At 38.8% G+C, this 14,317-nt stretch overlaps 1 protein-coding gene and 2 pseudogenes across 1 annotated transcript; all 3 read left to right on the top strand.

Moving 5' to 3' along the window:
- The first annotated feature begins 37 nt into the window (after nt 1–37).
- On the top strand, nt 38–1,931 carry LOC145470933 (adenosine receptor A3-like; annotated as a pseudogene).
- A 2,220-nt stretch (nt 1,932–4,151) lies between these two features.
- On the top strand, nt 4,152–6,200 carry LOC145470935 (uncharacterized; annotated as a pseudogene).
- An 880-nt stretch (nt 6,201–7,080) lies between these two features.
- LOC145470929 (uncharacterized) lies at nt 7,081–13,875 on the top strand. Its single transcript, XM_081454781.1, has 3 exons — nt 7,081–8,138; nt 9,505–9,598; nt 10,884–13,875. Exons 1-3 carry the CDS (start codon nt 7,745–7,747, stop codon nt 11,158–11,160), a joined length of 765 nt encoding a protein of 254 aa, XP_081310907.1. The 5' UTR covers nt 7,081–7,744; the 3' UTR covers nt 11,161–13,875.
- The last annotated feature ends 442 nt before the right edge of the window (nt 13,876–14,317 follow it).

The following is a 14,317-nucleotide window of genomic DNA, read 5'->3' on the forward strand; positions in this document are numbered from 1 at the left end:
AGTTCCTTTGCGATTTTCTTCTCTCGATTCGGTGTACTGATGATTTGCTTGTCGCGCAGCTGTTCTTAACTTGGCCACTTGTCCTTTTACTATTTTGTTAAATGCCTTGATTATGATTGCCGTGAAAACCAAACGACGACTTCAAACACACCCTAACATTCTGTTGGCTTGTTTGGCGCTTACCGATTTAATGGCTGGGCTTGTTGTACAACCTCTTCTCGCCACAATGACTATTTCCCTTTTACAAGGGAAAGATTTTCACGATTTTTGCTACATTGAGTTAGCATTTACATTTTCGTTTGCGATATTCTCGTGCGCAACAGTTTTCCACTTACTTTTAATCAGTGGTGAGCGATATCTTGCCATTAAACATACCTTCACCCACGCTACAGTCGTCACTAGAGCTCGCCTTATCATTTCCTCTGCATTGGCGTGGATTGCAGCCATCTTGTTCTTTATCGTTGCTTTGTATTTAGCAATCGTATTAGATATGGGCTATATAATCAGCATTTCTTCAATCTTCTTGCTTCAAATGTTTGTTTATAAAGAAGTTCGTCGACACGAGAAACGGATTCTTTCGGAGCAAGTTTCCGCCGAGGCCGGAGCAAAATTTAAACAGGAGAAGAAAGCCTTAAAATTAACCACGATAATACTGGTGACAATTTTTCTGTGTTCATTTTTGCTTTCGATTTTCATGATTGTTATATGGCATATTTTTAGCGAAACATTTTCACCTGATGTTAAAACATTAGTTCGCCACTTTTGTTCGGAGCTGGCGACTATCAATTCAGCTGTTAACCCAGTTATTTACACTGTGAGGAAGAAGGAATTTCGAGTTGCAATTATTGAATTGCTTTTAAGAAAAAGTTTGCAAGAAGCGGAAGAATTTAATAGGAAACTGTTTGGATCACGAAACAATTCTGCAAGACAGCAAAATGGACAAGAAGGCGAAGAACAGGAACAGAATGCCGAGGAAAAACAATGCATCCCATCCCGAGGATAGCCACGAAGATAATCCGAAAGTCCGCGTTTCTGGTGTTGATTTCCATGAGATAAACGCCTCCACTACACAGGACAGGCCTGTTTCTTTAAGTGCACTCAACAGCACATCCAATGAGAAAGTAGAACAACATGGTGAGGAAAAAATTCCTGCCCACTATAAAAACAAGCAAGAAAATGATCCCGAAATCCACGTTGCTGGCCCTAGTTTTGTTGACTGGAAAAGGACTGGCACCGCCCAGAACGAGAATTTAAATAGGAAAATCGAAAATCGTGCATAATCTTTTGTTTTGCATTCATACACTAGGCATGAATTTCTTTTTTTTTTTTTTTGCGATATCCCTTTGTCCATTTAATTTTCATAGATATCCTTTTGAATCTAAGATTACGGTATTCGCGTATTTCTTTGATATCATAGTTTTTTAAAAAATATAGTTTTTGAGAATTTTGCTCTGATAAAAGGCGAAACCTTGTTATCACATGAAAACGCCCAGAAACGTTCATGTCTTTTATGTACTGTCTATAACTCAAGAACGTACGTGCAATTGAGCACTCTGAAAACAGTTTCGCAAATCAAGCCGTTTGTCAAAAATGTATGTATGGAATAAATTATTAATGTCAATTATGTGGAAGAACAATGTCAGCGAAATGAAAGTAGTTAACTCAAGAATTTCAAGGTAATTTGATCAATTCACTATATTACATATCCGAAGTAACTTAAAAATAGTGGGATCAAACGGTTAATTAAAAAGGATATTTAGTAAGAACTTATAATTTTGTTTATCCGGGCCACAAGAACATTTGTGTGTAAATAATGTAAATAAGCAATGTATGATTGATACGATTTATAGACGGAACAATAAAGACATTCCAGATCAAAGCGATCCGTAAAACAGAGAGAGATTTTGCATCTTTGGTAAACTCGCTATTTAGAATTTACGGTGGTATGTGTGTAGTTCATAGTGTCAATGAAGGAATCCTTGTAAACATCCACGAGTTTAATTTATAGTACAATAAACAAAATAAACACTTATGAATGACTGTCGCATTTGGGATTGTAGACATGGAAAAGCCTTTCGCCGTCAGAAACAACTGACTGAGCTCTTAGTTTTGCTTAATTCTTGTCGCAACTGTGAGAAAATTTCATAAAGATGAGTGAAGCGACAAAAAAAGGCGAGTGACCGAACAGAGAACGACAAATGTACAAATGTGACGAAGCGTAGAAGTCGTGTAGTGTAGTCAACCCTATTTTACACTGATACTTTCACAAGATGTGCTTAATTCTGATAAAGAGATCTCGTCATAATCTGAGCTTTCACTGCCTTCACTGGATGAATTATCCTCGCCTTCTCTCATTCCTGTGATAGTTTTTGTCGAAACTAGCGCGTGATGTAAGACGATAACTTTGTTCTGATTGGCCGTTCGAATAGAGCGCGCGAATAAAAAACCCCCGCGGGTTTCTAAAAATGAAAAGATACGCGCAAAGGTTGTCTCATAGGCTTTGTATGGGAGATGAAGACTCCAGGTGATGGGCTCCTGTCTGCGTTTATCCTTGGAAAAAGTAATTGCAGTCGAAGAGGATGATCTCTTTCCGTCATAGTTTTATTTAATAAATAAAGAAGCCTAAGCCGTGTATTACACTGTGATAAAACACGACGGACATTTGAGAACACGAGGGAAATGTGGACAACACGAGACGGAGGCGAATGTTTTCTACATTTCTCGAGTATTCTCAAATGTCCGGAGTGTTTTATCTCAGTGTAATACACGGGCTTAGGCTTCTTCATTTGCTTTATGATATAGAGATAAGGTGGCGAAAAATAATAAAACACGCTTTAATTTTCTATGTTTTATACTCTGATAAAACATGGGTTTTTGACCAATCAGAGCGCGCACAGGGTTCTATCTGTATTATAACAATGATTAACCAGTACATGAAAATAATTCGACCTTGGTGTTTGAGCATAACTACGTGCCTCGAAACAAAGCAAGGATTTAATCATTGACCAATGACAGAAAAACTTTCTTCTAATAATCCAATCACAGGGAGGCTTGTCAGAAAGTTTCCCTTTTGATTTTTAATAGCGAGAAAATTGTGATAACCGTAAATAGCAGCTATTATTAGTCCATGTCGTGATGCCGTGCGTCTGTTCAGTAATAGATCACAGATGACGTCAAAATGTGGCAAGAAGAACAAAGCTACACACGAGTCGTTAGGTGAGTGTGTCACTGATGTTATCACATTTTGACGTCAGCTGTGATCTATTACTGAACAGATGCACGGCAACATGGAATCTACTTGATGGTATCTATACTTGTTATACACGATGAAGAAACAAAATATAATGTTAACGACGTCATCTATACGTCTATTCTCCAATAGATCATAAGTAAGAACCAATCAATAATTCGACTTATAACTATAAATTGCACTTGAACATTCAGCTGCTCTCTTGTACCAAACTTGATTTTATTATTTAAATGATTTGATATAAATCTGGTCCACAATTTCGATAAAATATGATCGATCGATTTTAAACCAAGTTAAAGGATACACTCTGACGATACGAACAACAGGTAAACTCTTGTGATTTTCCGTCGCTTAGACGTTTAGTAACAGTCCTGTACAGATGTACATGTAATCATTGTTCTTAACAAAGAAGTTCCTGTAAATAGTCGTTAGAATGTTTCAGTTTGACAATACATTGAATAAATTCAATAATCACGTTAGATTGTCCTAATTGGAATTGGAAATCGAAAAGATTTTCTCTGCCGGAAAACATTGTTCAGTTTCTCGATAGGATTAGTGTTTTCCTTCTCGTCTCATCTTTGTTTTAGAGCTAACGAATCAAACGAAGTTCTCATATTTTTAGGTGACTGTCAGACTGGATATCGCCTATAGATTTAACTTGGAGAAATTTACATTGATTACGTGCCAGATATATCTATTTGTGCCTCGTTACCTTTGCAAAAATTCAAGTGTATCGCTTAACTAAACTGAATTGACGTAAGCTCTGTCTCCACAGAAAAGAAATTAATTATTCTGCAGTGACCGACTAAAGCAAAGATTCACTTGAGGTTTGTTCGAAAAACCGTCGATGAATCTCTCTCAACTGTTTTCATCATCCATCAGGAGGGAAACTGATTCATGGTTTGGTAATGAAAGTGAGTGTATGAGCTTTCTCTTAAAAACTGTTCCTTTGCGATATTCTTCTGCCGATTCATTTTATGGTTTGCCTGTCACAGCAGTTGTTATAAACTTGGCCGCTTGCCCATTTACTACTTTGCTGAATGCCTTGATTATGGTTGCCGTGAAAACCAAACGACGACTTCAAACAAACCCTAACATTCTGTTGGCTTGTTTGGCGCTTACCGATCTGATGGCTGGGCTTGTTCTGCAGCCCCTTCATATAACCAAGACTATTTCCCTTTTACAAGGGAAAGGTGCCCACGAATTTTGTGACATTGAGTTAGCATTTACAGTCTTCTTTGTGGTATTCACCTTCACGAGAATTTGTCATTTGCTTTTAATCAGCGCCGGGAGAGCGATATCTTGCCATTAAACATACCTTCACCCACGCTACAGTCGTCACCAGAGCTCGCCTTACCATATCCTCTGCTTTGGCGCGGATTGCAGCCGTCGTCTTTTTTCTTGTTATTTCGTATTTAACAGTCCTTTCATCTATTTGCATCGCAATACTCATTTCTGCAATCGCCTTGCTTCAAACTTTTGTCTACGGGGAAGCCTGTCGACACGAGAAACAAACTCTTTCACAGCAAGTTTCCGTGGAGGCCAGAGCAAAATTTAAACGAGAGAAGAAAGCCTTAAAACTAACCACGATAATACTAGTGACAATTTTTCTGTGTTTTGCTTTGCCATCGTTTATCCTGTTTCTCATATGGCATATTTTTAGCGAAACATTTTCGCTCGATTTTCGCTCGGTCTTGTGCCGATGATGACCAGTTCAGTTGTTAACCCACTTATTTACACAGTAAGGAAGAAGCAGTTTCGAGTTGCATTTATTGAATTCCCTTTAAGAAAAAGTTCTCAAGAAGCGGCAGGAATGGTTGGATCACGAAACAATGTTATGGGACCGAGAAATGGACAAGAACGCGAAGAACAGGAACAGAAAGTCGAGAATGAAAAATCGTTCCACGTTAACCACAACAATGAACATGATTCAGAAGTGAACGTTTGTGGTGTTGATTTTGATGACAAAAACACCAGTGCTACGCAGGACAGGCCTGTTCTTTAAATGTATTCAACAGCACATCCAAAAAGAACATGGAACCGACATGGCGTTGGAAGAAATCCTGCTTGCGATAAAAATAAGGAGGAAGAGAATCGTGAAGTACTCTTTGCCGGTCCTAATTCTGTTGACTCTAATCCAAGGTTACGATAATCCTTTGAGACTTAGCTTTAAGGGATTTGAGTTTTTGGCAGTGCGCCCTGATGCCAAGCAATACAAGGATTTTTCCAAGCCAGCGACCAGTGACCTTGCTCTTCAAGCTTCTTACAAAAAGTGCGACAATTTATTTCGACGTTGGAGTTGCTTTAGCGGTTTAAGAACCAGTTTACTTTTTATTCGCTGATCAGCCACGGAAACATTACATTCGTGTAACTATTGTATATTGGGGGTGTCAATGGGGTAGTGCTATTACGGCTAACGGTTAATACTTTGGTTTTTTTTGGCTTTTGTTTCCCCTACAGTTTACAGAAATCTTAGAACTAAATCACCCTCATCATTCGATGTATTGTTTTCTTCCTTTTCATTGGCCGAGAGCTCACCACGTCATGCTTTAGTAACCCACGCTCTTGTGGGGAAAATGGGAGATCGCTTCCTGGTTCTTTCAGAGTGTGATTTAAATATGAAAATAAATTTGGTGATCGAATGATTAAAGAATTATTAAATCGATAATGGCAAAATAACAAGATTTGTCGGTGGCGATGCGAGCAGATCAACCATTTGCCAAAGCCGAAGAGGATGGGGAAAAGATATAAAAGGGTTCAGTTTGCCTTCTCTGTTGTTACCACCAACAATTACCACCAAGTGGAATTGCGAACGTTTTCAATGCTCGGGCCCAGTTCCGCTCAGTCAGGGTTGGTGTTACAAGCCCCGCGAAAATTCCCGCCAGTTTGGCAAATCGATACTGGCCCCATCCCTCTTGGAGAAATGCAGCGTTACGAAAGCATAATTCCACCGCCATGCTTCCGTTAGCCCCGGCTAAGTCGCGGAAGTCGGGGCCGGGATTTCTGTGAACAAGGCGTCGTTTCGGTGAACGATGTTTTGCTGTTTATAGCTGCAACCCCCGCTGTGGACTTTTTGAGGTTGTACAAAATCGCTTTTTTTGAAATGAATTTGGTCATTTCACGTTGCTGTTTTGCAAGGACGGCAAAGAAATGTAGCAAGAATTATAACGCACGTGCACAGCCATTGTTTTGCTCATTAAACCTTTTGTTTGGTGACGTTCTCGTTGCCGTTGCCGTCGTGTTTTGCGTAAGGTCCCTAATGATGTTGGGAAGCCGGCTGGGCCTTCTGGTTTCAGACAAACATCCCTGAGGAAATAAACGTATAATAATAGAACTTCGTCTCTAAATATTTGAGTTCGGTTCAGATGAAATCATGATCAAGCTCATTTTGTCAACCGCGACATCATAAGCTCGTTTTTTTTTTTGTTTTTTTTTAATTTTGCTACCCTTTCAGGCGCGTGAATCATGTTCTCCGCGCCTAATCCTCTGGGGGACGGGGTAATCGGTAAATCTGTGGGTAGGAGTGTGCCGCGGGGGCACTGAAATCCTTGCCACATACTAGACCATGATCAGCTTGATTTTGCAACCCTATTCTAGACTAGACACCAAAACCCTTACCCTATACCAGACTAGCTATCTCAGTTCAGAAACTTGTCATTGTCATTATCGTAGTCCAACATACGTCATGATCACGGCCTACAACCAATATCTTACAAAGCCACTGTCAATTTTCAATAATTTCAATTATAGAACCCCGGGTAAACAACCCTGTTCTAGACACAATTATTTATACACTGGCCACCATTTATACCCTATTATAGACCAAATTGTCTGATTTCTATACCCTATCCTAGACTAAGGTTCCTCAAAATCATACCCTTCACAGCAGCACATACCCATATCAGCTTATATATGGAAGTACCCCTCGGGGTTTGCCCGCTGGCTAACAACAGATTTTTTGTAAAGCTCTTTGGCAGTATTTCACAGATTCTTCACGCATTATTGACACTTTGAGTCTTAGATCACCCTTGCGAATTAATTATTCCCAACACTTTTAATAATCAAATGAATGCTTTGTTGACTTGCATTGTTTCATCCCTGTTTTTGTTGACATTTCAGGACAGTTCATTAGTTTGATTGTCAAAGAAGAGATTAGACAGCTCATAAAAGCATTTCTTATCGCAAACCTTTGGAGACTGAGGTCATACGCTGTTTCAACAAAATACCAAGTACGACACATCAAGATTTTCATTATAATCTTCTAGCCGAGCGGGCTAAACTAAGGTGTCAAGATTTACGCGCCGTCCCCAAACACAAAGCTAATTTGAAGGCCTACTGAGATGTATTAATCATTTTACCATAAGTAGAGGATTTATACAGCTTGGCAGAGGCGAAAAATCCTCTCATAGTGCATCTAAGTGACTGAACCAACAACAGAAACATCGGAATATTTCACTTGCTTCGCATCTTCGGTGAAAAACAAACTCAATAGAAATGAAACGTGGATCTGAGACAGCCAAGGGATTACGTCCGAGTCCAATTGCGGGGATTAGATCGATGAGGCAAGAAACAAGTACACGCGTCCCACGAGGACAAACAAGCAATGTGCGTATAAGAACAACACCCTTGACTAAGAGCACGTTAGGTTTTACAAAACATGCCACAGTAGAGCCGTCTACAAGCATTTACCAAGCAAGTTCTATTGCACATCATTGGAATAACGGACTTAACTCTTTCAAAGAGCTTATCTCGACGCCTGAAAGCAAAGGTTCTGTCAATTCTTTATATTACAGTACGAAGCTCACCTCTACAAGTGCCCCAATAATTCCTTACTCCTCATCAATTTATCAACCGACGTCGCGGGAATCTCCTGCGCGGCATAGACAAGGTAATCTATGTACATCTTGGTCATGAATATTACACTAAACAGTCTCAACACGCTTTAGTATTTTGATTAAAGTATTGTTTATTCAGTGAAACAAAGATTCTTAAAGTACATTATCCTGTCAAAAGTTTTTCATTCCTCATATATTTCTAGTGTTGTGTTTTTGTTAATTTTGACGTTATTGCATACCTTTGACGGTTTACTGAATTCAAGGACATGTTGAAGTAACGTTGCCAAGGAAATAAATTGTGTGCTACTCAAAAACGTTAAGTTAAAGTGATTCAAAATACAAAATTTTCGCAAAATCGCGGAATTTAAGTGTCGCGAAATATGCGCACCTCAAAATCACGATATAAACGTGTCGCGAAAATATGTCTGTCTGTTGTGTCGGAAACGATTTTGCTTACAAGCGGAAATTAGGGATTTGGAGCAACAAGAGAGTGTTTTTATTACCGCAATCCAACCCTCTAAGCTTGTTAACACATGTTAAAGCAATTATCTGACCCAATTACCGTTTTCGGTTTCACAGCGATGCGGCTGATTATCAAATGAGTAATGCGCAAATCACGGGAAGGGGGTACTCGCCTATCACAGGACACTCACAAGTCTCGCAGGCAACTTTATCGCTTTTTCTCTCCTCTCGTTTGACGATCTTTGACTGACAACGTGTTGGTGTTGCATGATCATTCTTGAACTTAACTCTACAGGCTGAACCATCTCTGTATGTTTTTGTTTCGTTCATGATTTGAGCTTGAAAACATCATGTCTTACTGATGTCTCAACATGTCTTAAATTCTTCAAATTTTCAATACCTTTTTTATCGTCATTTTTATGTTTTTTAGTGTTGTTTTTTTGGGTTAACTTTAAACAAGTTCAAGGAAATTTAGAAAGTGGGAGAGAAATTCATGTTGTCTACTATGACGAATTTGTATGAGGTATTTTGGGCCCCAGATAATTCGCTGAGGCATTTCAGAATGTTATATTTTATTAATATTAATATTGTTGCTGTGAAGAGTTGTATTTGGAGCTCGACGCAAAAATGATTGGAATATAAATGTTCTCCGCGGTAACTTTTTAATTCTACTAAAGTTTTTAAAACATTAGTAACATTACACATAGTCGATGATCAAATGTAAATTCTATGTAATGACTTTCAACTTCTTTTTGTAGAGAATTAGTTTCGAACTGAAGACAAATAAATTGACAGTTTGTACTTACCTCTTGCCTGCTTGCTTGATTACTAGATTGAGCATACGACATATCCAGGCCGCGAGTTACGCCTCGCCTTTGTTACAATAGTTCCTAGATAGGAAAGGATTAATGTCTGACTACAAAACCTCTCATCCATCTGTTGATGGCTTCCCTGCAGGTTTATCAAATGAACTATTGGCTGGAGTAGTGGCCGGAGGATTGACACTCTTGATTTTGATTGGTTTACTTCTGTTGGCGGTGATTTTTAAACGGTAAGCCCTTGTGATTTTTCAGGCCCAGTCCCCCCTTTCCAGTTCATCTGTTTAATGGTCGTAAAATCACACATAATGATCATTATGCTTTGCTGTGCTAAGAGACTGAGCCCCCGATTTTCGCTCCAGAAGTTGCCTAGTAACATGACGTCACAGCTTTCCTATTGGTTAGGCTGTTCCTTTGTGACTGGACAATCGAAACTTTCCTGCACGAATGACTGCACAGATGATGTTTGTGGGGGAAAGGTTTTTTCCCTATCGTTAGCAATAACATTGCAGTCATAATGAAATTTTAAAATATATGTATATATTTAAAAATCTGTATGGAATTTCAAACTGAAACTTCTTGCTGTGAATTAAAGTTTAAAATCACTAAATAAAGCTGACAAAACTTTGTCTGATGCTGATTAACAATCTTTACATCGTGCCTCTAAGCAATATGAGCGATTTTTGGTCAATACAACCTGTTTTCTTTTCTGGTTACCAAAGCAAGTAGAAGAGTTGACATAATTCAGGCTTGTAGCGTTTGACTTGTTTCAAAGATTGCTCAATGTTCACCCCAGAACGGCTTTTGTCCCCACTCTACCTTGTCTTCCTGACAATTAGATAACAGTAGCAACGTTTATGTGGAATGCAATCACACTTACCCTGCTTCTTTGAGGAATTAGCAAGAAAATATATATACTACTTTGAATTCCCGCCATCAATCCGGGTATCGCATTTTCAACCTTTTCCCAGGGTACTGTATAGTAAATGATTCTCTATACTGTACAGGATTCTCAAGACCCTCGATCGAAGCTTTATTAGAACTGGGCATGTTCTTCAGGCCCCGTCCGTGACACTACGCTGGAGGAATTTGAAACCGTAACAGTCGCCGTTCGTTTTGGATTTATGTTAAGGAAACCTCGGTCAAGAAATCACATCATTACCGTGACTTCATCATTTTCGAAAAGCTCCGTTTTCAAAATGTTCCACACTTAAACGCAAAACCGTTTTCAAATTCCTCCGGTTCAGTTGAATTAGAGCGTTTTCGAAAAGCTCCCTTTTCGCAACGGATTAGTGTGGACAGTAGGCCTGACCATAGAAATAAAGCTGCTTTTCGAATTTCTCAGTCATAGTGTGGACAGGACCACAGTGATTTTCACTTTCATTTATGCAAGAGGTTTTAGTTCGAAATTCCATAGAAACTATTATTTTTAAGGTCTCATTTAAATATGCGAATATTATGCCTTGGTCTCCTATAACGTCACCTATTATTTTAAATTTAATTTTATTTTAATTCTAGTCGCAAAACAGACGGCCTTGTTGTCGCCCAAAGCAACACAGAAACCTCCTTCGACAATCTGGGTTTCAATGGAGGACGGAAAATCTCCGAATACATGGATCTAACTGAACTGGAACTTGTCCGAGTTAAAGTGAGTAACACTGTGAAACGGAAAATCTCCACATTCACCAAAGATGATCAGAAAACTTGCCGGGTGTCCTGTGGCCGTCTCGAGTTGGTTGAGGTCCCTGCGAATACAAATATTGATGACGATATATTGTTAACGGCTTGGGTTTAACGAACAAACCGCAACCCACTCCGACTAGCTCTCTTTGTCAGACTATGGTCTGCGAGGGACTTGACAAATCAGTTGGCTTTTTAGAGGAACTAGATATGCTGTTCAAGCTACGCACAGGTTCACATCGAAGTATTGTAAGACTCGTACTGGTACAAGTCTGGGCGTTCACACTACGCTGGAGGAGTTTGAAAACGGCGATTTCGCCCTGAAAATGCATCAAATGTTTTCCGTCCACACTACGCCGGAGGTATTTAAAAACGCAACAATCACCGGTCATTGTGCTTTATTGTTTAACTAAAACTCGGCAGAAGAATATCATGATTATTGTAACGTCATCGGTTTTGGAAAGCTTCGTTTTCAAAATGTTTTCCGTCTACACTAGAACAACGTTTCCAAATTCCTCCGATTTCGAAAAGCTCCGTTTTCGTGACGGACAAGTGTGGACGGTAGGCCTAACCAGAGAAATAAAGCTGCGTTTTCAAGTTCCTCCTTCGTAGTGTGCACGGGGCCTGAATAAACCTGCCATTTTAACTGCATCGTTTACAAACATGATCATATGCGAGTACAGAATTTGCTTGTCTTTGTTTTAATTTTAAGATATTAAAAGTAACCTTCCTGTTCTATCTACATTTGACCACCTTAAAAAAGAATACCATAGTCAGGTTATTTACTCGAATAAGCGCCGTACATTAATAATCGACGCCCTAACAACGCGATGCCTTTTGATCGAAGCACTTATATCAGCTTAATCTCTGGAGAGGTGAAGTAGCGTCTTGACTCCGGTCAGGAAAGAGACCGTGGCCGACATTTGATGCTTTACACTGGGTGGTTTTGACTGTTGTTGCTTTCTTCAGTGAACTAAAAAGAGGAGTTGTGTTTTATTGAAAAAAAGTTTCTTACTTAGTTCAGTAACAGGCGCCGCCCCTTTAATCTCGTGCAGAGGCGGCTTTTGGTATTTTTCGACCAAGCGCAAAGGATCAAGGGCACCGCCCTTTCCACGTTCACGTGCACCTACGAAAACTGAAAGCTCGGCCTAGAAAAAGAGGCCCCTGGGTACGATGCAGGAAAGAGTCCTACCCACCCAGTATGCATTGTGTACTCAAGCACGTCAAGCAATTTTTCCTCTCCAACTTCCTTTACAGACATTTTACGACTCGTCTTTTGTTTTTTTTTCCAAAACGTTCGTGGCGAATGGAAATACTTTGAGAGGAGCCATCCCCTTCTGCGAAGGACTACATTCCGAATAAGAACCCCGTTTAAAAGTTTGAAAAGTTTCAAACAACATTATAAGGAAAATCATCAAAGAACTCTGGCTAATCACATGTTTGATGTAAGAGCACGTCAGTAAACAGCAGTTATAGAGAATTTGAGAAAGTTGACGAAAAGTACCCAAAGTTTAAAAAATCGAATACCATTCGATTTGGTTATGAACGGTTTCTTCCCACCCCACCCTGTTGTAATTATTCAAGCTTGATGAATGATCTGAGTTTTGAAAGCCACGGTCAAGTTCCAAAGTGGTAGGATAATCAGTTTTATGCTGATTTATTAGACTATGGACATGTAGCTGGGCTCTGCTATTTCAAACTCCCAGGAAAGAAAAGTTCAAAATGGTGGGCCACTTCAAAATTATCCAATTCAAAATTGCTGACAGTAATAGCTAGTGAAAATCAGAAGGAAGAAATGGGTTTCAGTTCACTGTGACAGGGAGTTTGAAATAACCCAGCAAGTCTGAATTAGTGGGGTCCAGTAACCAACAGAAATGATTTTAGCAATTTGCTCCCAGGTCCTACTCATGTAACACTGGCCAAATCAAACCTTAGTTAAGAGAGAGGAATGGTTATGAAGCCCAACAACAAGTGTTTTTGCCTTGGCCAGGTAGGTAACAACCAGGTATTGCTTAGGTGCCTATTCAAGAGATAAAGTACCACTTATTACATTTTGCTGTTCTAGCCATGTTGTGGTGCATCTGGTCAATAATTGATGACAGATGACATCAAAATGTGGTAGAAAAAAAAGTGTCACAAGATTTTACAGTAGGTGAGCCACTCATCACTGATGTTCTTATGTGTTCTGTGAAAATTAGCTAAAATTATTGAAGATGCACAGCAATTTGAATCTGTTTGTTTTGTATAATAAATTAATAAAGAAACAAACAAAATAAATGATATCATCTACGTGTCTGTCCCCCAATTGATCATAAATCAGAGCCAATCAAAATGGGAGAATAATTTGACAGATTATATAGAGTCATACTGTGAGCCTGGGCTATTCCTGTCTTTATAACAAGCAAGTCAAAAGCTTGTGTTCTACGTACTTTTAGCTAGGGGACATTTTATATTTCACCATGTTTCATCCTGGCTGTGGCCCTTCTATATTTTCTGGTATTTTATTTGCTAAATAGAACAGTGAAAAGCAACTCTGTACGAAACATCTTTATTCATGCAACAATGACAGCTCACATGATGGTCTATGTACAAGTGGATATTATCACTTGAACTCATGCAAGAGTCACTTTAGGGTTAGCATCATGAACGGCACACCTTTGTGAGTTGTACTAAATAAGAATATACTGTCAACATTGTGTAATTCAGACAAATTTACACCTCGGTCTAAAGTTGCAAGTTTCTTTACCAGAAATGCATAAGAAATTAAGTAAAATTATGTTGCAATATGTAATAAATTACATAATAAATAAATTTATGTAATAAATTATTATATAATAAATTATGCTGCAGTAATTTATTATGTTGTAATAAGAATTCAAAGTTATACATTACAGGAAGTGGCGTGCATTATTTTCATGGAATATGAACTGAAAAGAAAGTTAATGTTGGCCCCTGGGAAATTTCTACTTTTAGAGGCTTGGAAATGCTTTTTCCCACATTTTCCAGAGCAAGCTTCGTAAATCAAATCAAAGAAAAAATTGAGTATATTTTAGCAACTTGTTTTTTTATGTGACTGTCAACCTTTGGGATAATATATATTGATAGTACTACAGACTAGCTTTAAAAGGTGTATACCAGCATAGGGTGAGATATCTCCCTTTCAGATTAAAAAATTCACAACGTTGTAGGAAGAACTCTGTCATACCAGCTGACCTAATTATTTAACAATAAATGTATTTATAAATACCACATCACTATTGTTAGATTTCTAG

This window comes from Orbicella franksi, unplaced genomic scaffold (genome assembly GCF_964199315.1).
Source record: "Orbicella franksi unplaced genomic scaffold, jaOrbFran1.1 SCAFFOLD_57, whole genome shotgun sequence".
NCBI lineage: Eukaryota > Metazoa > Cnidaria > Anthozoa > Scleractinia > Merulinidae > Orbicella > Orbicella franksi.

Excerpts from the sequence above, each read along its gene's own strand:
- LOC145470929 (XM_081454781.1), top strand. The coding sequence starts at position 7,745 with ATGAAACGTGGATCTGAGACAGCCAAGGGATTACGTCCGAGTCCAATT. Across the intron at positions 8,139-9,504 it reads TCCTGCGCGGCATAGACAAG|GTTTATCAAATGAACTATTG; the intron begins GTAATCTATGTA and ends GCTTCCCTGCAG. Across the intron at positions 9,599-10,883 it reads TTGGCGGTGATTTTTAAACG|TCGCAAAACAGACGGCCTTG; the intron begins GTAAGCCCTTGT and ends TTTTAATTCTAG.